Source organism: Cheilinus undulatus, linkage group 18, assembly GCF_018320785.1.
Source record: "Cheilinus undulatus linkage group 18, ASM1832078v1, whole genome shotgun sequence".
Lineage (NCBI taxonomy): Eukaryota > Metazoa > Chordata > Actinopteri > Labriformes > Labridae > Cheilinus > Cheilinus undulatus.
This window is the reverse complement of record NC_054882.1, coordinates 21,630,627-21,654,437: the sequence shown is the minus strand read 5'-3', so window position 1 is coordinate 21,654,437 and position 23,811 is coordinate 21,630,627. Positions and strand designations below refer to the sequence as shown.

General features: G+C 39.2%; 1 protein-coding gene across 2 annotated transcripts in view; it reads left to right on the top strand.

Annotated features, from left to right (window-relative positions):
- asap2a (ArfGAP with SH3 domain, ankyrin repeat and PH domain 2a) overlaps positions 1 to 23,811 on the top strand; it is a 79,335-nt gene that overhangs the window by 27,992 nt on the left and 27,532 nt on the right. For both annotated transcript variants that reach the window (XM_041812719.1, XM_041812718.1), the window contains exons 2-5: positions 1,422 to 1,494; positions 10,694 to 10,839; positions 11,814 to 11,888; positions 21,321 to 21,370. In XM_041812719.1, the coding sequence (XP_041668653.1) occupies positions 1,422 to 1,494; positions 10,694 to 10,839; positions 11,814 to 11,888; positions 21,321 to 21,370 (344 nt within the window). The remainder of the gene's footprint in view (positions 1 to 1,421; positions 1,495 to 10,693; positions 10,840 to 11,813; positions 11,889 to 21,320; positions 21,371 to 23,811) is intronic.

Below are 23,811 nucleotides of genomic sequence, written 5' to 3'. Positions count from 1 at the left end.
CGCCCAATCAAATGGTCAGTATGTGGGTGTAATTTCACCAAAATTTTCTTTGGTTAACTACCCTAAAATATATCATATTTATGATTTATGAAGAGTGCTGTTTCATCAATTTTAATAAATAGCTCGTGTCGTGGTTACTTATGCAAAATCCTGACTCCTGTACATCAGTGAAGGACAGACTAGCTCCTGTAAACACAGGATATGACATCACAAGAGAGCCTGAGCAGAGCGCTTAAAAACTAGTACTGTTACTAAATTAAGAAAATTAATCAAATTAATCACATCACTACCCTGTGATTAATCATGGTTAATCACAGCATTTTTAAAAAACAGTTTAAGTATATTTTTATGTTTTTAGTTTTTAAAGTTTGTTATTGTCAAGTGTTTAATTTTTACTCTTTTATTCTACAAACAGCACATTGAAAGTGCTTTAATACTTTCTATAGTTTGGTGGAAAGACAAAAAAGGCAAATATTTAAACTACAAGTGGTCTTAGCTGAGTAGTGCTTAAGTTAAAAAGCCATGGTTCAGTCTGTTACATCTATTGTATATCCCTCAAATATTCACAATTGTATTTATTGAAGTTTCTCATCAAAAAAAGTTTTTTTCTATTTTTATTTGACATTTGAACATATCATAACATATAGAATACAGTCATCTAATTTACTGAGGTTACGTGAATGCATCGTATTTCCGTCTTCAGCTCGTAAAGTTCGCTAATTGACTTCAATTTTGCCAATTCCACCGCGGATTTCTACACTGGATTAATATTGTTAACAAACAGGACTTACTCAATGTTTTGGAGCACTTTTCAGCATTTATCTGAGCAGCTAAAGAAGAAAACTATCCTGGAGCAGCTACGGAGAGTTACCATGGCTTGATCCCGTGTTGTTGTTAGTGTCATTGCTGATGTGCTTTGCCTGAGATGGAACTTAAGACTCGTATTTCGGTGTGAAGACAGCATGTACCCACAATTTTGGTTTTATCTTAACTAACATTCACCAGCTTTTTATAAAGAAACTTGCCGTTAAGCAGACACTGCTGGCTGTGTTTGACCTGCCTGTCACCTCTTCACCCCCAGGCACGTAAATATCTGGAGGACAACAGGAGCAAGTTGTCGTCAAACTTAGTCATATGATTAAATTGCGCTATTATTTTTTTGACGCGTTAAGGTTTCAAGATTAATCACAAGTGTTAACGCGTTAATGTTAACCGCCCTATACATTTGTCGTCTGTGTTCTCTATTTTTTTCAGAAAGCATACAAACACCCCTACTCATCACTAATCTACACCCAGAGAGAAGAATTAAAATGTTTTCAAATTCACATTGCTATAGATCACATAACAACCAGTGGTGAATAAAAACAGTCTTATCAAGTTGTGGGATGTTTTTTTTTCAGTGTCCTTCTCTTTGTGTGCAGGCTCTGGACGTGGACCGCAGTGTTCTGTACAAGATGAAGAAATCTGTGAAGGCCATCTACACGTCCGGTCTTGGTGAGTTATACTGTTGCACAGACATATTTCACATTCATTGGGGAAACCTTCAAGCCTTGAAAGGGCAGGACTGTGCAAAAAATTCTCAGAAGGTGATTGGATAAATATTTTGTCTGTCACATTCATTACGGGCCAATCAGAACGACAAGACAAAGTGATGTAGTAAATATGCACATCTCCAACCTGAGTTGTGCAAGCTAGTGTTGCTGTAATTTATGAAAAATGGAGCTCATTGGTGGTTCAGATTTGTGGTAAAATCTATCAGGAGATAAAAGCTTCTCCCTGCCAAGTTTCTTGATTATTTTCTTCTTCTATTGTTAGGGTTAATTTAATGTGCACTTATCTCTGGTGCTGGATTTTCTTGTATCTTCTCCTATAGCACTGCAGTTTCCCACATTGGAATTTATAAAGTTCATCGCTCTATTTGATGGTCTTTCTATTCAAATGGTCTCTGTGATTAAATTAGTAGTACTGTCAGTGATTGTTGTGCTAAATCTTGCACCCTTTGTGATCTTATTTAAATGTGCTTCTCTCTCTGGTATTAAACATTTGTAGAGTCTGATGTTTTGTGGCTGGTTAAGTGGTAAAAAAGGGAAATTAAAAATATTTTTAGAGGATAATTGGTTTGATACAAAAAATATAATAGGTTGAAAATTGTATTCCACCTCCTTTGATGCAGAAATAGAGAGAGTAGTTTTTGAACCACTGTGTGTGTGTCGCCACTATGCTCATTGATGCTGTGTGTGCCAGTGTTGGGTGTTTCCAGTGTCTTTTGTTTGGCCCGTCTGACAGAACCCCGCTGAGAGAGAGAGAGAGAGAGCTCTGAACAATGTGCTGAGCGTGCCTATTTTTTCAGAACAGTGCGGGCTCTGTGTAGACCACAGGGACAGCTGTCTGATGCAGACCCCCAGAGGAACAGCTGGGGAGGGGTGCACGCTGTGTTTGTGTGTGGGTGCTGAGGCATGGAAGTGCTAATGTTCTCACTTCACCTCATTGTGAAACATGCATGTACATGTTTACATGTGGGCTCTTTTCTCTATCAGACCCCGAGCCTTTTAAAAGGCGGATAATTTGACTGTGAGTGTCCGGGTGTACATAAGAAGATTGTTCTCAGCTGCCAAAAGTGAATACGGCCGTTGAAGATGAATCACCTTCATTTGAATCTGTGTGGTTAACTCAGCAGGGTCTGAGTGCTGCAGGTGTTTCAGGCAGTTGGTATTTGTTTTATGAACAGGATTATCCACTGTTTGAAAAAAATGGAGAAAGCAAAGCAGTGTTTTTTTTTTGTTTTCTTTTTTTGCCCTGTAGCACATGGCTTGTCTTGATTTTTATCTGTGTTTAAAACAAAAACACTGTTTTGTCAGTGGAAATGCTGCTGGGAATGCTGCTATTTATAGCTCTCCAGTTTTCACTCAGGTCACCTTCACCTCAGTCAGGACGCTTACACTGAAGTGAAGTTAAGCCACAGTTATAGCCATTTAACTGGACGACTACCCTGCTCACAGGATACATGCAAAGCAGGAGATTCAATTTATTGATGGGTGACTTGATCAGCTTTGCTACAGTAGATGCTACAGTAGCCCTCTTCCAGCTAGTTACTACAGTCTTGTTCTTGATGACCATGCTCACAAGTTAGCAAGTAGCTAACTGGTTAAATGGTAAAAACATGACTACACTTTACAGTGCCGTACATTTCATGCATACTCAGTGCTTTACTTTTGTTACAGTGAGATTAAAGATTTACCTCTGGCCTATAGTGATAGCAAAAGGCAGACAGCAATGCATCTTCTGCTAAAGCATGAGCAATATATCAAGTATACTTGGTGTATTGTGGGTTTTGCCATGTGAGTTGTATGAAATGATTATATCATGACCATAGAGTATAAATCACAAAATTGTATTTCAACTTTGTTCTTAAAATTTTTTGACTTTATTTTTGAGGTGCACTGCATTATTTTTTCCTCTGCCCCTATTCCCCTTCTGCAGGACGTTCTTAGTGAGGTGTCCATGCAAAATGCTGCTACTCTCCTTTGCAATCCAGACCTTTTCTCCATCAAACTAGGCTTAAAGGAGGGACAACATTGGAGGTCAGAAAGGTACTGGGGTGCGGATCCAGGTTTAAAAAAAAGACAATATAATTTCAGAATGAATACTAAAATGATCGGGGAGCAAGTGAGGGATGCCATTATTGGGATGATATGTTCAACTTTTTGAATACCTTTTAAAAGTTGAACAGCAGCATTATGGACGAACTGTAGACATCAAAGGGAGGCCTGATAGCAACAATGAAATATGCATACAGTAGTCCAAATGTTTAGAAATAAAAGCGTAAATCACTCACTCAAAGTCATTGAAAGATGATAAAAAACTATTTAACAACAGAGTTTATTAATTGATGCAATTCAAAACCATTGTCAACCTTGACACCAAGATTTAAAACTGTAGGTTTAAAATAAGCTAACAGGGGGTCCAGGTCCCTGAAGGGTGTATCCTGGGCTCCACATTGTCCAAAAATAATCAGTTCAGTTTTGTTTTCATTAAAATTCGAAAAGTACAGGGCCATATCAGACGTTAAATAGAGCTGCCATCATTTCCTCTTATCAGCAGATACATTTGTGTGTCGTCTGCATACAGATGGTATGAAACACCATGTTTTTAAAAAATCAACCCAAGAGGGTGGAGGTAAAGAGAGAAAAGAATGGGACCAATAATAGATCATTGGGGAACTCACTTACAGTTATTAAAATGGTCAAATAATGTCTTTACAATCATTGCCAACCATGTCAACATTTTACACTCACTCTGTGTACCTTATGTTGGCATATATTTGACAATCCCATTTTATAAATGATCCTATTTAAATAATTTCATCTAAAATCAGAAACTTTGAATCTGGACATTTATTCTTTATGCAGCAGAAAGCTCAGACTTCTTTCTCTTCACAGTGATGTTCATTTGTTGATGACATCTTGTTATATTGTGTTTGTAAAGCCTGATGAAATCAGAGGCAGTCTTTCCACTGACAATTGTTGTTGGCATCTTCCTGCTTTGATTGATTGAGATAGAAAGACAGTTTAAGAAATAGCATCTAGTCACTCATTAATGTAGTGATGTACATTATGGCAGACAAATTTTATTTGTAGATCTCTTCAATAAAATCTCTGGATTAAGTCAGATGTTTGGGCTGGGGCATTAATACTTCTAATGAAATCATTTCAGTAAGAATTTCACGTGATTTTAAACAAAAATGAATTAGTCAAGGAAAGATTTAATACTGCAGTGAACTCAACTGAAACATACCTGAATTGTAGATCTATGTTCATAAAGGAAAATATGACAACAGACACTTTTATTTTTGTTCTTCTGAGAGCATGCTGGGAATAATGAGACGCACAACAGGGAGCCCAAACACTGACTGTTGTGAGTATCCTCCTGGTACTCATAGTATCAGATACTGTATTTAAAAGCTTTGCCTTTTTGAATACTAATGATCAGGGGAAGATGGAGGTCTGGTAAACAATGCTGAAGAAAAGTAAACAAAATTTCACAGGTAACGGCGCTATGTAGAAACAAAGAGGCTGAGCAAGCATTATGAACTGTTGGCGAGTAAAAATAAGAGTGAGAGAAAACTGCAGAGATGAGCAAGAGAGCCCCAGGTTGGTGCAGGCACCTGACAGGTTGTCAGCTTGTGGGTTTTGATGAATAAACCAGCAGCAGCATCTCAAACTCCCCCTAAAGACCCTGGAGCTGATAGAGGATGCGAGGACAGGCCTGCCAGAGGAGCCGAATAAAAAAAACTACTCGAGGTAGATGAGAGAATGCCGTGCTCCAGCTGTTACACCTGAACTGTATGAGGGGACGAGTGCTATGCTGGGATGCTGAATATTGCAGCTCTCGGCCCATTGGGAAATAGCTGTTTTGATGGCATCTGACCTGCTTGTGACCTTTGGCTCCCACTGTAAACGTACACCCACCCAGGTAACGGAGAAAATGAGACTCTCATAAGCTCTGATATGATTAATCTGGATGGAGATGAAGAAATAAAGGAGGAAAAAGACAAAAAAGAAGATGCTGTGCTGCAGCTTCAGATGCAGCAAATAAACGACAGAATAACTTGAAGGTTTTTAGTAGTGCCCCCATGCACACAAAAAATGCTCAAATCTGTTTTCCACATTCATTATCTTCAAAAAATTTTTAATGTGTTTTACTATTTAGAACATCTAGAAGGTTGGACTTGCTTTGGTCTGTCTCTTTTTGTCCTTACGTGTGAATTTTTTGTACTTCTAGCATGGGTAAGTAACCTGTTTATGAATACATTTGTTTCTTCTTGGCCCTCTGACCTGTTGGCTCCAGGCTCAGCTACATTACATATGACCTTTTATCGGTGTATTAAAGGGAAATAAGATCTGGCATGTGTCTGGCATCAACAGAGTGTTTTATTCTGAAATTTGACTGGATTTTAATTTATTTATTTTAATTTGGTTTCAGCAAAAGTTCCCGCCCCACCCTACTTCCTCGTGTTGAATTGATGTGCAAGTGGTCCAGCATCCAATATAAATATTAGTCTTAGATGTCTGCTGCAAAGGGCTCTGAATTGCCGGAGCTCTGTCGAAGCACAGACATATTGCAGCAGAGCTGGTGGAAGCACAGTTGCACAAACTGACTAAAACTGAAACCTATCAGCCCCTTTGTCATGACAGAGTGGAGACGGACCGAACACGTATCTGGTGGAATATAGGGGTAAGGCTGAGCCCAGACACACTCCTGAGGATCTCATCCTTTCAGTCATTACCTAAAACTCATGAGCATAGGTTAGTGTTGGAACGTATCAACATAAAAAGCAGAGGTCATTTATGTATATGCTGTATTTCTCTAATGTACATTATTTAGTAAAAATAAGTGAGTAATTTAAAACTGCACTTGACAAAGGAACTGATCTTTTCCAAATAAAGTGTTTCACAGGCAGAAGGTTGATATGAACACCTGGTCTACCGAAGTTTTAAAATTGTAGCTGAAGTTCCCACTCTCATAGAAATAATGTAGAAAAACATCATTGAGATGGCTTTGTTATTCTTAATACAGACTTTGTCTGCATTTTGATTGTTATGTTTTTACAAATGAATATTCAGTTTTGTCGGGAACGTCACACTTTATCTTACTTTGTAGCTTTCAGTCTTATCGGGATGATGTGAAAGGGAATGTGAAGGAATGTAGATATAAAACTGTTTAGGAATTTGTTGCCACTGAATTATGACATTTTACCAACTTGGAACCAGATCTAATAAGACACAAGCTTCACTTCATAGTCAGATGACATTGCTTTCTCATGTCCTTTAAATCTCAGCCTGTATTGCAGGTAAAGTCAGTTTATCTCCCTCCCCTCAGTGGTCATATATTGTAAAGTAGTCGTGGAGTCCGGCTGTGTTTTCAAAGTCTACAGAGACATGTGGGATTGATCTGAGGTCTGCCTCACATTGTATTAGCGATTGTTTTAGCGTTGACTGAGCAGGAGGATGGAGCCGAGTGTGGGAGAGAAAAAAAAAGAGGCAGCAGAGGCTGCTGTGGTATCTGGTGATTTAAACCCTCCGTGTGTGTGTGTTACTGTATGTGTGTGTTAAAGATTGAGACAGAAGAAGATGCAAAACAAGCATTTGTGATGTTAGATAATCCTCAGCAGATGCCTGGAAGCTGTACATGATGTTTTTTATTTCTGTTTAGGAGAGAAGATAAAGGAGGCTGTACAGCGGGATCATACTCATCAGGCTAATGGTGTCTGTTGTAAAAGTGCGTTTGTGTTTAACCACATTATGGCCCCTGAGCTTCAGCAAACACAAGGTCATTCTTTTCCCGAGGTCAACACATACACAGATTTACACACTTAACATTTACTGTCAGGCTGAAAAATTTATTTTCAGAGAAAAAAGTTATGTTTAATTTTAACTTAAATTAAACATACATTGCAAAGCCTGTTCTTCTCACACAAACGATCCCTGAATAGCATTACAATGTTCATGCTACAGAATCTGCAATTTTATGTTTGTGCTTTTGACTTTTTTCATCCAAAACTGCATTTTGTATTTACTTATTTTTGTCTTATTTTAAACTTTGTGTGATGATCTGAAATATTTAAGTGGGACAAATGTGGAGAAACAATTAGAAATCAGGAAGAGGGCAAAGGTTTTTTCACAGCACTGTGAATATATCCTAAAAACTCGATATGTTGCCATGTTGGTCGTCTTGTCAACAAGTAACAAATACTCATGCACCATAAATACCAAGAACCTCAGTGGAGGGCAAGTGTTCAGACTGTTTGACGGTCCTCTCGTGTGCCACTTCAACAACAGCAGCAGGCCTCCGCCCTGTCTGCTCCGAGCCCGGCAGACACAGAGCCAGAGCCGATGTAAACAGTCGACTGAGGGTGTGCGTCGAGGGTCAGCGTGTGACACATCACAATGATTGAAGTTTATCTTTGTGCGGCACATTTTACAGCTTTCTCTGCCTCATTGTGTTTTTGTCGGTTGCTCGTTATGACAGCGATGTCAGAAAATAGTCAGAGGTTTCCAGTACTCACACAGATGTATTCAGAATGTGTCTTTTGTCTGATAGACACTCAACGATCGAAAATATACTTAAAGGAAGAGAAGAAAATATTTACAGTTTAGAAGGATTGGCCATTTCATTCAGTCTAAAATAAAACTGTAATTCTGTGCTGTAAATGTTGTTAATTTGCAAATCATTGAGTTCTGTTTACGTTTTACACAGTGCCCAAACTTTTTTGGAACTTGGGTTGTGTATACTAAAGGCTTAGTTGCAGAATGGCTAAAATCAGGAGTTTAAAATCATACACAGCATACTTTAAAACTGTAATGAACAGCCCGGGCCTTTATTCACTTCAGTCTATGAAATAACCCTACCTTTATTTGGCTCAGGCTTCAATATCAGACAGGCCTTTGATTATATTCAAACAAAACATTTGCACATTATAGAAGAACTAAGTTCCCATCTGCTTTTCACTATTAAGATTTTGTAACTTAATCCAATCTTTGCATGTGAACTTGGATTAGAAGAAGCCCAAAAAGTGTTTCTAAAGGTAGATCCAGTGCTGTGTATCAATATTTTCTTATCCCTACTACAGGCTACATCTTTTTTGCCACTTATTCTCCAAGCCTCAGAGGAGTTTTATCATCCCGTTCAGCATCAGTATCAGTTGATATTTGGAGGCTTAACTTAGATTTTTTTTTTTTGCAGAGAGTTTAGCAGGTGGTGACTCAGATGCTTTCTGCTTTTCCTCTTTTAATAACAAGATGGATATCTGTGCAGCCGAGACATGAGCTTATCCAGCGTCATCTTTAAAGCTGCCACATCTGTGGACCCGTGTCTTATCTCTGTGCGTGTGTTTTGTGAGTGAGATGATAGAAAGCTGAGTCATGTTGTGGCAGCAGGTGTTTTTTAATGCACATCTTTTATATTTTTACACATCTTTCCTCTCCCTTTTTTAGTCCCTCCCTAAACCCTGCCTCAGTCTCATCTAAGCTTAGTGGGTGTTGTCATGGCAACAGTCACTAGCGCTCCATCCCAGTGGTGTTAGCTGTTTTCAGCTGCCAAGTCAACCGTGAAGTGTATTAAGAGGAATCATACAGACCTCACCCCAAGGTAGATTAGGTCGACTTTAGACACGCAAGGAGACTACGGTCACGGCCAGTTAAAGCCCCCCCCACCCCAACCATACACTGTGTGGCTGACAGGAGGTGCATTTTTCTTTCTTTTTCTTTTTTTCTTCCTACTCTGTTTACATTTTTTGCTAATTTTTTCTATTGACCTGTGGGTGAAAAAATATTTCCTCTCAATTTAGGGTTAAAAAAATAACTAGAAAAGCACTCGAAGAGCGCAGACCTCTGCTGTTAGCCATATCTCCCAATAGTAACGAATCCTTAAAAAAATTCCTGACTAACCGACTAACCGACTAACCGACTAACCGACCAACCGACCAACCCTGCTGATCACAGAACCGCCTTGGTGGAGGTAATAAAGCAAACACAGAGCAAGGGAAATGATCAAAATGTGTGCCTGATATCAGATATCTAGACTAAGCCAGTAAGACTTTGTAAACACACAATAATTGAAACACTTCAATTATTATTGTAGTTATTATTTCACTCTTTATTAAAATATTCTTGGTTGTTTTCATCACTAAAATTGCCCCTATCCCATGTCTGACTTTTCAGCTAGTATTACGAGTGAATATGTCCTAATAAAGATCAATGAAATACACTTTATGGACAAAAGTATTTGGCCACACCTGATAATTGTTGACTTCAGGTGTTTCAATCAGATATGTCTCCACAGGTTTGTTAAATTAGCAAATTTGCAAACATTTGTGATATAAAATGGGTTGTTCTGAAGAGCTCAGATGCCACCTTTGCAATAAGACAGTTTGCGATATTTTATTTCTGCTGGGTATTCAACAGCAACTAAGCCATGAAGCAGAAGACCACGTAAAATCACGATGTGGGATTCCTTTGGGAATCACCCCCCCCCCCCCCCCCCCCCCAAGACATCTGATGCTTACTTCTTATTTGTGAGATGCTTTTCAACAAAAAACAACTATCAATAGAGCATTTCACATAATGAGGGAGAAAAGCTGTTAAAAGTGGCCTTCCTAGTTTGTGCCATGGTTGATCCCAGAATACTTTGCAAGTAGCTCATGGTGCAAAAGAGGAAGGGTACTTCTAAACTGATTTTCTCCCTCATTATGAGGCATTTATCCATGGAACAAAAACAGCAGTTTACTGGTTTTTATACACACCATGTGGAATTCAGTTTTACTGACTCAAGTCCTCTATTCAATGCAAATACAAATCAGCAGAGGTTGACGGAGCTCATATGTGCATCTCTACAAGTCATCTTTTGTCATTCATTTGACTGAGAGCCCCCTGATGTTGTAATTCACATACTGGGCATTTAATAGAGAATGTAAAAATGTGTTTTTCCTTTGTCATTTGAATTTTTATGCCTCTTCATAGAGGAGGCTGGACTTGAATTGGACTTGAACCTGGGCTGCTCTTGTACATTGGGTGCGACCTTACCGCTAGGCCATCTCTACCCTGTGTTTGTCATTTAACTGAAGTGTTGGGGGTGAAAAACATAGTTTGAGTCTTTCTATCTGTCATAGCTAACCTCTGACTGTGTTGGTTTCCAGCCCACGTAGAGAACGAGGAGCAGTACACTCAGGCCCTGGAGAAGTTTGGAGAAAACTGTGTGTACAGAGACGATCCTGATCTGGGTTCAGCTTTCCTCAAGTTCTCCGTCTTTACCAAGGAGCTTACTGCACTCTTCAAAAACCTGGTGAGTCTGTGAATGTGTTTTTGTGTGCTTCTAGGACAAAGTAAGATTTCCATCCTGGCCCTAATTGTCTCAATCCCCTCGAGTCTGAGTATGTGTTCTCTAAGCTCCTCGAAGCCCTTAGGAGGTAGCTCTAGTTTTCCACTGAGACAGCCAAAGAGCCACTGAAACGTCAGATATCTGCTGGATCTCGTTCACCCTCATCCCGCTCAGGTTTTGTAATCATGCCAAAGCTTTATTGGAAAAATCTGACACCATCACGTGTGGTCCGTCGCTGCGCCTGGACACTGTTTCGACTCACACCCAGTGCAGGAGCTGGAGATTTGGTATTAGTGTTATCTCCACACCTTTTATTAAAGAAATATGAGCTGGATGTGGAGATGTAATCTCTCAAAGCTTAGCCAACTTCCTGGATAAAATGCAACATTACAGACCAAGCCTGGCTTCTTTCATACAGGGAGATACTTGTCTTAAAATATAAAGCTTTATGTTTTGAGTTAAATAGTGGGCTTTAAAAGTGGTACAAATGGGGCTTTTTGGAGGCTTTACAAAGTGTGATTGGCCCTTGTTTCAGTCAGATATTTCTTTATTACCCTCACTTTATTCCAGCCACTGTTAACCAGCATTCACTGTCGATAAAATGAACAAAACCCAGGCGCGTAGACGGCCTAGCGATCCAAGGTGCTACCCATGTACACAGGCGGCCCTGGATCCAACCTGGCCTGTGGCCCTTTGCCACATGTCTCTCCCCACTCTCTCTCCCGTTTCTGATTCTATCCACTGTCCTCCCCTATTGATTAAAGGCATAAAGAGCCCAAAAATAAATCTTAAAAAAAAGACAGAACAAAACTCATACAGTTCGGCCCAAGTAGCAGCTTTTTCAGGTTTGACTGCACAGGCGCATACACCCAGTGGCGTCTAGCTGGGTCCAATCCTTTCATGTAACCTTTCAACTCTTATCTGTCTCTCTTCTCCAGTTTCAAAACATGAACAACATCATCACATTTCCTCTGGACAGCCTGCTGAAAGGAGACCTGAAAGGAGTCAAAGGGGTAAGCAGGCCACACAGCATGATCTTATGATACTCTGCAACTGAACAGAAAGTGTAACACAAGACGTTAAATGGAGTTTAACACAGTGCCGGATCTACTGTGAGTGAGTTTGTGGATCTAAATAAGAAAAATGTCACCTATGACTACCTGATGAGGGCTGAAGTGTTAGCATAATGTCTGCAATTCCTTAGCATCATGAGAGTAAGATGCATGCATTCACTTAGGTTTGGCACACAGTCAGTGATTCCTCAGAACACTTGAAAAAGTGTTTGTATGAAGCTGAGAGTAACTCATGACATTTAAAGGAGCATTAGGATAAACCACTGAAAACACAGTCACATGAATGATTTGGGAGGCTGTGAGGTTGTTATTTGATTAACAGTGTACCTCCTCCTTAAACTCACAATATGACTATTTTTTTAAACTTGTTTACACCCACCTCAGTATCTCCAGTTGTGATTTCATGCATTTTGAAAACCTTACTTTGAGAAATACAGATGAATGTTCTTCTGACAAAATAATTTTTAGAGTTCACAGGTCATGTACACTCTCTTTATACACTATCCCTAACCCTAAACCCTAAATTAGTTTATTAGTATTAGTGTTAGTAAAGTAGCTACATTACCTACATAGCTAATGTAGCTCCAATAGTATTAGCTGCTCACATTGCTAAAACTCATGTTGCTTAAGCTAATTTTGCTAAAGATTATGTTGCTAAAGCTCACATTGCTGAAAGCTCATGTTGCTAAAGCTCACAATGCTAAAGCTCACGTTGCTAAAGCTCACGTTACTAAAGCTCACGTTACTAAAGCTCAAGTTGCTAATGCTAAGGTTGCTACAGCTAATGTTGCTAGAGCTCAAGTTGCTAAAGCTCACTTTGCTATAGCTAATTTTGCTAAAGCTCACATGGCTAAACCTCACATTACTAAAGCTAACAATGCTAAAGCTCAAATTGCTAAAACTCATGTAGCTAAGCTAATGTAGCTAGTTAAAGCTAAAATAGCTGCATTGGCTTACGTGGTTTTCTTAACTACGTAGCTAGTGTAGCTAAGTTAGCTTTGGCCGAAGCTCACGCAGCAAAGGTAAGTCACTTTTTGCGCTATCACTTCTGAAATGGGTCTAAACATAATTCAGTCCCAGATCAGACCTCTGACCTTTCTTCTGTTTTGTTCAGTGTTGTTCTTGCATGAATCTCACTGTCAGACTTTGCTAGTTGAATTAAAAAGAAAAACAAAATCATTTCTAAAACAGAAAATACCTTGTTCTGTCAAATCACGTCACTTCCCTCGTGACAGGGGTGGCCTCTCATTGTAGTAAGAGAGTGTTGGTCTGCAGCCAGAACCCTCTACACTATGAAGTATTTTATCCTTGAATTTGTCATACCAGAGATGATTGGGAAAGAAAGAAGAGAATGAAGAGGAACAATATGCCTCCCCCTTAAGCTGCCCTCTGATCAGAAAAGAAGTGAATAAACAGATGAATTCGACCAGACATTAATGCGTATTAATTTTCAATACCTTGGTGCTGCAGACCCATTTCCATCTGCACCTAAAAGTATTGAAGTTCAATAAGCAGCCTCTAATGCAGCCCATTAGTAGGTCTGCAGGCCAGTCACATGGTCCACAAACAGACTAAACGCAGACACTCTCTCTGGTGAACAGACCCAGCAGCTCTGAAATGAAATAATCTCTTGTTACTGTCTGCAAAACTCTGTGACCTTTCACTCTGAGGGCACATGATCAGCTGTGAGGTATGATGCGATTAAGGGAGCTCCATAATGAGGCTGGTTGCCATGGAAATGCCGGTTGTCCCCATGACCCTCAGCACTCTCAGCTTCTTGACCTCTGGTCTTTTGGTCCTTTTGCTCTTTTGCATGTCTCTGAGCGAAGTGTTTTCTATTCAGGGTCTGTCTGCTTTTCTCCTCTTTGTCTTTCTCCTCCTGTCTGGATTCCCCCTCTCCTGTAGTCTGTCTTTTTCTGACACTCACATCTATAATGCTTGCCCACTTATTGCTCATTAGCTCTCCGATGATTCTCATTACCCTGACGACATGGGGCTAATGAGCTGCTGGATGTTTTATACTTTAGGACACACATTCACACACAGTCACATAAATGTCACCACTGTGGAGATGTCAGTGAACCTCAGGAATAAAGCTTTAATATAGAAAAGGAAGGAAGAAAAAGGGGCAAGACTCATTAATGTCTTCTTTCACAGTTACACCCCTCCGCTGACCTGTTGCTCACCTCTTTACCAAGGGGTAGTCCCCTCATCCCTCCCCTCTCCTTCATCACCTTCCCCCTCTGTCATTATCCTGCTTCTCCTCTCCCAGGGGAAGTGCCTGTTAGTTAGGAAAAGAGGACAGAAGGAAAAAGTCCAGACATGCATGACAGGTCCCTTTACTCTGCAGAGAAAGAAGAAAAGGAAGTAAGATGGAGTGTTTCATAGGTGTCAAAAAGGAGGCATAGACATGTTTTCAAAAAGACAAAAGAAGTATATGACAGGAAATAGACTCTGTATTGATACGACAATTGTATTCTGTATCCTCTTTGTTCATCCCCAGTCCTTGAACTTTGAAGTGCCTTTTAAGGACTGAAGTTTAAGATTTGAACTACGTTTATATAAGTTGAATTTTTAAATATCGGCATATCAGATATTGGCAAAAATTCAGATTCAAGCAGTCGTATTTATTACATTGAAATAAATGGGAATGTGACGGGGAACACTACTGCCATTAAAAAAGCAAACACCTCATTGTAAAAGGTGCATAAATGGCTTAACCTAAAATATCTTGCTTCTTATTTCCTTTCAGCATACAAGCTCAATCTAAACTCTTTAAATGCTCCATCATTAATGCAGCTGTGTGTCAGCTATAATAGCCACTGATTCTTTTGTTTGATTTACCTCGGTACTTAATGGCTTTCTGGCTGCCGTTATTCTCCTTTAGAGCTTGTTAATATTCAGCCTGTGCCATCTTTGGCAACGAGTGTGCAGATGAACTCACCCTGAGGGAGGCAGTCGGTAATGGCTCTGTGATTAGAGGACAACCTAGCAACCTGTCACTACTGTTACTCAGCTAAAACCAACATTTTCCACCTCAAATACCCTCATGGCTTTTTAATATAGATGACAATTAGGAACCCACCTGTAAAAAGACAGAAAAAGATGACAGATGACTTTGTCATTTTTTGGTGTTTGTATTCTTCATTTCTGTTGTGTTTTGTAAGACATGGCAGTTTTAAGTGTTTTTGGAAATTGTGATAAAATGTTTCTGCTGAGATAGTCTTAAGCCTGAGAAGCTCTGCCACTGTAGTACAAGCAAAAAAGAAGTCTGGGGTGGGGTCCCTGGAGGACCAGCTAGTGTTATTACTGAAGATAAACACACAGACACTCTCAGCTCTGTGGAAAAAGGAAAGTGCTGAGACAACAACACCGTTCTGCTAACAGGCAACTTTCTGAGTGGACGTATGATGTCATGCCTGGAGCCGACCCTCTCATCCTCTGCTTATTGACCCGTCTGTTTTTTTAACCCACCGTGAGTCATATCAGCTCATCACTGTTCAGCTACAGTGTCCGGACAGTTGAATGCAGAATCCACAGTGTTTGTATAAGAGCAGAGAGGTCTGTGGTTTGTTGTGGACTGAGTGGTGTTATGAGCCCAGCTGCACCCCATCTTATTGTGTTTCAGTGAGTTGTGAACACGTGGACTGCCAGTGTATGCTCACTGTATAAGATTTAGGGCAATAACAGAATGCCTATGAAGGAAAATTTTCTTTTGTTTACCTTCCTGTGGTTTTTCTAAGCTCTGCTTCTTATATGATCAATAATAGTGGGATATTAGGGATACTGTGCTTCATTTTCTACATAGAAATCTTAAACAAGGGGAAAAATAAAGAAGCCCTCTTTGGTCTGTTTATTTTTCAAAGTAATTTCCGGGATATTACTTTGTCAGATGATCTCAGGAGAAATAAAGAGCAGCTCAAGTGAAAACGTTTGAGGTAGTTTTTCCAGACAAAAATGATGACATTTTTGGTTGGAAGATTTACTCAACTTTGTTTTTTCTGTCACGGTAATTTGAAATTCTCTTTGGATTATATTTAATAGACAAAGGCATTCATTGATGGATGGCAAAGGTCAGATTGACAATAAAAGAAGGTTAATATCCTAGACCAGGCTTCATAGCCATCAATCTATTTATCTTCTAAACCAGCAAACAAGGTGCATAAAGAAACAAACATGTAAGTTTTTATATGCTCTGTACACAGCCTGATTGGTTGGCATACTCCGCAGCTTTTGCTACTGCTAACCCTGTGCAATAAAATGAAAAAGGCATTGTCCAATTCAGAAAGCACAAGCAAAGGATGAAACGCTCCTTAAATATGCTTACCTAATTTGAAAACTTTCTAATAGATTGTTAACTCTCTGCTGACAGTTGGCAGTAGTTGCACCACTTTATTTAAAAGTATGGCGGCATGTAAATTTCCAGTCAGCAGGATGACACTTTTGCCATTTTTATGTCATTCATGCAAAATGGCTAGTGAGTAGGACCTTGAGTCAGTGCAGCAAGCACATGTTATACGAAATTGATGTAGCTATAGCACTCTTTAACGTGACCCCTATAGCGTTTAAAATAGTGGTTTTCCTCTTCCAACAGTTTCAAATACAGCTAAAATAAAATTTTACTGTGTACAGTTAACTATTCAAAGCAAAAAAAAAATGCTCAAGAAACAGTCAGAATTGAGCACTGTTTATTTAGCATGGGATCAGAGCGTGTCAGTGGGTAAACACTTTGATATTGGTTTGTAAAGTGTGGCTAATGTTAGCTGTGCTAGCTCCTCTGGTCTTTGGTCTTCTTTGCAGGTTATCATCTACATTCCCATGCTGAATGTCGCCACTCATAGCTTCTTTTACATGCAACCTGACACAATCTGTGTTCAACTCTTATCATACTACATCTATGAGATGCTTTCAGTCTCATCAGTTCGCCGTTGTTACCACTTGGGTTCAAAAGCATAATGGCAGCAAAGCAGTAACTGAAGCTACAGTGGCCACTAGTGTCAGGTGATTGCGTAAAGTTTATACAGGAGTGATGTTGAGAAAGAGGGAATGTCGTGTATAAAAAGAGTATAGAATAAAATATGAAATTGCATCATCTGCATAAAGATAGATTTTATTTGTCCTGCATATTCATTTTTATACACAGTAAAAAATAAGTGACCCAAGGATGAAACCCTGGGGTACTCCTTTGCTGGACTCTAGAAAGGGCGACTTAATATCCATAACTATTGCTTTGCTTGCTTTCTGTTTGATAAATAGTTGTAGTATCAGTTGCATGCAGTCTCGTCAAACCAAGAGAAAACCGTGCACCTAATAGGATGGAGAGGTTGACAGTTAAAAATACCATGGACAGGTCAGTGAAGATGGCTGTACATTTTTGACCTTTGCCAATTGAGTTAATGATGTCATTTAATACAAGAGTAGCTGCAGATATTGTGCTATGACCTGGTCTGAATCCAGATTGATGATGGGTGAGAATGTTATTTACAGATCAGAAATTCTGTTATTGCTAATTAGCCACGTATTCAAACGCCTTTGCCAAACAGGAAAGCTAAGAAATGCATGAGTAATTATTAAAATCACACTGGTCTCCTCTTCTGAACAGTGGCAAACCATGTGCAGCTTTCCAAACTTTTGGAGCAAGTCCAGTTAAAAAAAGATAAATTAAAAACATTAGTAATAGGTGTTAAAATCAATGGCACAGCCAGCTTTAGGAGACTTGGGTTGAGATCATCTTCAGCCATGGAACTATATGCACGCATTTAAGGTGAGGAAGGAGTTCAACCAAATTTAGTGGTTTCTTCCTGCATTGTTATGCCGCCATGCTGGCAATAGTCAAAGCTGAAGGTATGGTTTCTGGTTGTGAACACAATCTCTCAATGCTTCGAGGGATTTTCTTGACGTAATCTCATGATGACTGAAGGATGCAGTGACTAGATTTTGTTAATCATAAGCAAAGGTCGAGGTCATTTAACCTTTATCCTTTGCCTGCAAGATTTTTTACCAATCACATCAACCACAGAAACCACCCCAGCCCTACTGGACATTGAGTTTACCGACCCCTGCACTTTCACCATCCAGCAATTGTGTACCTTTCTGGAGGCATATAACTGCCAGATAGTAGTTCTGTTTTTACATTTCATATGATTTGCCATTGGGCGTTGAACAGTCCTCTTTGCATATCTGTTATCATGGCCAATAAAAAGCTGATAGTTGTTTGAGCCCACCTTTACTTGATCCCCAGAAATGACAGCAAACTAACTGTTATGATACAAGATAGATTTTCTGGTGGCTAACATCAATATGACTGCACTTTAAATAACATAACAGAAAGACTGCTTATTTCTTCAGTATGATTATCTCGCTGTGATCTCCAAAAATCAAATTTGTTGAGGTTGTGGAATCTAATAGTAGGAACTGAAAATCAAAATAGAATACACAAAACTATCAGCGTGACTAGCCAGCACCAGAGTTAATGAGAAAGTGTTGGCTTTGCCTGTACAGAGCCAAACTAAAACATGCCTTCAGTCCTGCCGAGCAGGTTATAGATTCAGTACTGAGGTGGGAAAAGGTATGAGGAATGTGAAACAGGAGGAGCTGTTCCTGAGCTTATGTAGTTGAGGCTCCTTCTAGATCATGACATTTCTCCTTCGTCCTGCTGTAGAGGAATCAGGCTGCAGGGAGCTTGACACTTTCTCAGCGTGTGTTTTGCCCCATTATTCAGCCTGTTCCTGCCCGGCCATGCCTGTGTCTGATATTTTTAGCCATTGTTACCACTTTCTCCTCTCTCTGGCTTTTACATTTCATTCTCGCTTTTTTCTCTTTGGCTTTCTCTTGTTTGCCTCCCTCTTTTACACTGGATTTTTCCGTGCAGGCTTTTTTTTCACTTAAAATTTTGGCTTCTATTGTTTTTTTTTTATGCTCTTTTGGTTATTGAGCTGGTCGGCTGAAAGTCTGAGTGCTCTTGTGTTGGCTAAGTGAACCAGACGGTGATCCTGAGGGCTGACAGGTTGAGCCTGTCAATCCTCTGCTGCTGACGTGGAGGTCAATGTTGTGCCCACTGTCCTCCTTGGAGCTTGAACATGCTCTAAACCTATAACTAGCTGTGCAGAAATATGTGTTTTTAACTTGTAAGTGCACAGCAGGACTATGTGAGTGAGCTTTTAGTTTAAGTGATACATTTTTGCACATTTTAACATCTTTCTGAAATTTTTGCTTTGGCATCAAGCACAATTAGTTTTGTCAAATTCTGTTTTTGAATGACACAGCCGATTACACCCACTACAGTCGGCCTCTTTTTCTGCTAATCACTGTTTAATCACCACTGCAGCGTCAGATATCCTGTTTAATCATGCGTTCTGCTCAAGCATCTGTTGGAAGCCAACCAGTGACAATAAAATATCAGAGTTTAGTGTGTTGGCAGGTGGAAAAATCCCGTTAACAAGCGCCAAAAATATCCCAGTGTGTCCACTTCTCCCCCAAAAAACCCCCACAGTAACCTCACTCAGCTCCCTGCTGAGACAGCTGAAGACTTTATCTGTGAGGAGGATGATTCATACTTCTGATTCACACAGCGATAAAACACCTGCAAACGCACACATAACCACACGCACAACATAAAGTAGCTTTGGCTTTAGAAGAGGGTTTCTAAACATGTGATATCTTTGTGACTCATTGCTCCTCTAAATGGTTTGTCGGTATGATTTACTGCCTTCAGCCTCAGGCCCTTTGTGCTGTTAATGTTGTCTCTAATTTTTCTCACTTGGATTTGAGATGGGTTCATGGAGGAGTTGATTGATGTTAATTTCATAATCATTAAATCTCTTTTCTGTAACATTAGGCTTTTCTTGTTGCTGTGTCTTGGATTAAATGAGAACATCAATACCATTCTCATTTTACTTTCTTTGTAGTTTATAATTTAAACTCCATGAAGGTTTTGCAAGAATGAAAACAGGGAGAAGCAGCACATTTGACTCTGCAAGGATGATAAAGTCATTTAGTCAGCTCTGCAATGCATGAAATGATAAGTCAAAGTGACTGGTCCAACAAAAAATCTGTCAAAAACCTACCATGTATTTTGGGGTGCAGATGGTCTGGTGGTTAGGTCGTGGGTCTACTAGTATGCAAGCGGGCGGCCTGGGTACAAGTCTGGCCTGTGACTCTTTCACAGGTTAATTTATAGAGCACTGTTCTCACATGGAGCAAGTCAAAGTGCTTACAGAGTTGCAAAAACAAAGAATTTATCACACAATTAGCATGTAAAGATGTGAGATAGACCAAAATTAAGCCCTAAAAAATGCACTATATGGATACTGATCTTGGACGAGAAGGCCTGGCACATCATCTCTGTTCCAGTTCATCCCGAAGATGTTTGATGGGCCAGTCAAGTTCTTCCACACCAAACTCATCAAACCATGTCTTTGTAGACCTTGCTTTGTGCACTGGGGCACAGTCATGTTGGAATAGTAAAGGGCCTTCCCCAAACTGTTGTCACAAAGTTGGAAGCATAGCATTGTCCAAAATGTCTTGGTATGCTGGAGCATTAAGATTGGCTTTCACTGGATCCAAGGGCCGTAGACCAATCCCTGAAAAAAAAATGCCCCATATCATTATCCCTCCTCCACCAAACTTCACAGTTGGCACAATGCAGTCAGGAAGATAATGTTCTCCCGGCTGCAGCCAAACCCAGACTCACCCATCTGACTGCCAAGCAGAGAAGGGTGATTTTTCACTCCATAGAACAAGTTTCCACTGCTCCACAGTCCAGTGTTGGTGTGCTTTACACCACTCCATCCGACACTTTGCTTTGCCCCTGCTGGAAGTTGGGAAGTCTTCAGCTATAGAAACAGCAGAGCATTAGTGACTTCTATGTGCCATAAGCCTTAGCAGTTGTTGACCCTGCTCTGTGATTTTACATGTCTTCTGAGTTGTGGCTGAGTTGCTGTTGTTCTACTTTCTAATGATATCACTTACAGTTGGCTGTGGAATATCCAGCAGGGATGAAATTTCACAAACTGTCTTATTGCAAAGGTGGCATCCATCATAGAACCACGCTTGAGTCACGTGACTGAGCTCTTCAGAACGACACATTTGTATCACAAATGTTTGCAAATGGAGACTGCATGGCTAAATGCTTGATTTTATACACCTGTGGCAACCCCTCTAATTGAAACACCCAAATTCAACATGTAACAGGTGTGGCCAAATACTTTTGTCCATATAGCGCATATAAGATCGTAAAGAAATAAAGAAATATGAAAATGAATTTTCATGTTGTTTTACAAGACCAGAAATAGAAGGTTTAACTAATATTTTGAATTTATACTTAAGCATTGATTCGAGTTGAATTTTCTTCATTGTGTTGTTTCTTCACAGGATCTGAAAAAGCCTTTCGACAAAGCCTGGAAGGACTACGAAACAAAAGTGTAAGAAATCTTGAATGTTTTCTCAGATAATATTATTAATTTCCTGTATATAAATCCAGATATTCTGTAATTTTGTTTCAGTGAATAAATACATGAATAGAAATTAGACTAATGGTTAAAACCTGCAAAAAATTTTTTTGATTGTCTTTTTGTTTACAATTATGTCATTGGCTTGACAGACATTTAAAGCCATTTTTGTCAGTTTATACTTGTGAAATGTGCAGTTTGTTTCCCTGTTTCTCTCGACTAACCGTTCTCCCCCTCTAACCTCCTCACTTGTGATTATCTGTCAACCCATCCCCGATAATGAGAATAACTCCCGTCACCTCCACTCCTCCACACTGACAACTCTGTAACTCTGCATGCAAGATCACACGACTTTCTCTATCACTTTCATGTATTTTCAAGCTGCAAAGGACATTCTTTACTGAAAGGGTAATTCGTCTTCTCCAGACAGAACTGGCTTTGTACTGACATCAAACTTTAGCTGGATGCTATGTGACTGCTCCTGATCGTCCAAACTTATCGTTACTGATTGACTTTATTGATGGCAAACAAGGTGCCATCAATAGAGTTCAGTTTTCTGCCTGATTGGAAAACCATTTGAAAACACTGACATGTCTTGCTGTCTTCTGGTTGTCTCTGATCTCTCTGTTGTCATTAAATAATACACTTTTTAAATATTTACAGACACAGAAAGATGCCCTATCTGTATAGTATTGGTTTTTGATTTCCTGATTGAGTATGCAAGCTCGTTGCATCCAAAATTTGACCTATGTTGTTTCAGTGTCCGGATTGGTTTCACTTTCAAACCTTTTAATTCAAGAATCTCAAACATAATACATTCAGACAATTTCTTTCTTTATTTGTCTGCTATATTGTCCATAAAACTTTCTTTGTCTCTACTTTGTGGTGAATCTCTTCTTGAACTGACAGGATTGAAAGTGAATGAATTCAACGCTCAGTCATCAGATAACAGCTGTCAGCTTGGCTTGTGGCCGAACAGCCTGGCTAACATGTGTCTCTGTATTAGGCACAGCCCTGATGATGCTGTAATGCTGTCAGGGCTGAAGATTCATGTGCTGACAAAGGCCAACAGTGAACTCGCGATAATAATAAAGTGTGTTTTTATTCACATGAGCCGAAAGGCTGATATATCACCGTGATTAGAGCTGTAGTCTTGGTAGTAAACAAACAGAAGAACAATTAATTCACATCCAGAGTTGATGTCATTTAAAAGAAAAAATTCAAATATAGCTTTATTTGCAGCTCATTGCACCATTGGTGAAGAGTGAAAAGTTATAATTTAATTCATGGCATCTTGTCTGCCTGCCTTGTGATACCAAAACAGTTGGATTACACCAAAGTAGAAAGTACAAAAAGAAGCAAATACAGTAAAAACACAGTGCATTCAGAAAGTATTCAGACCCTCCTCCCAATATTGTTATGTTGCAGCCTGATCCTGCTATCATTTACATTTATTTTTATTCTCATTAATCTACGCTCAGTATCCTATCATGACAAGTAAAAAAAATTTTTAGAACTTTCTGCAAACTTATTAAAAATAAAAAACTAAAATATCACATTAGCATGAGTACTTAGTACTTAGTTGAAGCACCTTTGGCAGCAATTACAGCCTTGACTCTTTTTGAATATGATGCAACAAGCTTTGCTCACTTGGATTGGGGGATTTTCTGCCATTCTTCCTTGGGGATTAATGTGATTTTTTTTTTTTTTTAATCAAGTGTTACATCAGGCTGCAACATAACAAAACTGAAAAAGTGAAGGGGTCTAAATACTGACTGATGTACTGAATATAATACATAAAAGCATTTATTCTACAACAATACAAAAACAGTTTTCCCTTTCTTTTAAAACTACAGTGACTTTATAAATCGTTAAAGACTGGTATAAGATAGTTATTTAGACAGAGTATTGTAGAATAGTTTTAAATTTCTTTCTTGCAACAAGAAATTGACAAGACACTTTACAGGCTTAGTATTTGATTAATTCCTTCAATTTCATTATAATGGGACTCCATAAATACATTTAGGTTCTCTTTGATGCAAGATTTTCTAAATACATGATGGTGATTTTTGATTTTTAAAAATATATCATGTTTAGAGAAAATTTCAGAAAAATAGTACCCTTCAGGGAGGTTATTTTGCATTCAACAGTTCACTTTTATGGTTAGGAAAAAGGCACAAACTGAGTTGCCATTACAGTTCTACCCTCAAGAGAAAAACTGGAAAAAATAAAATAAAATAAAATAATAGTGATGGTAGAAATGTTGCAGTTGAGTCCTGAATTTTTTCATCAGCACCACTGAAGATCTTTTAATGTTTTATATAATCTTCATTCCTTCTAAGCAAAATCTGACAAGAATTTTTTTTCCAAGCTATTGAATCATTCCTCTGAGACTAATTTTCATGTTCATGCCA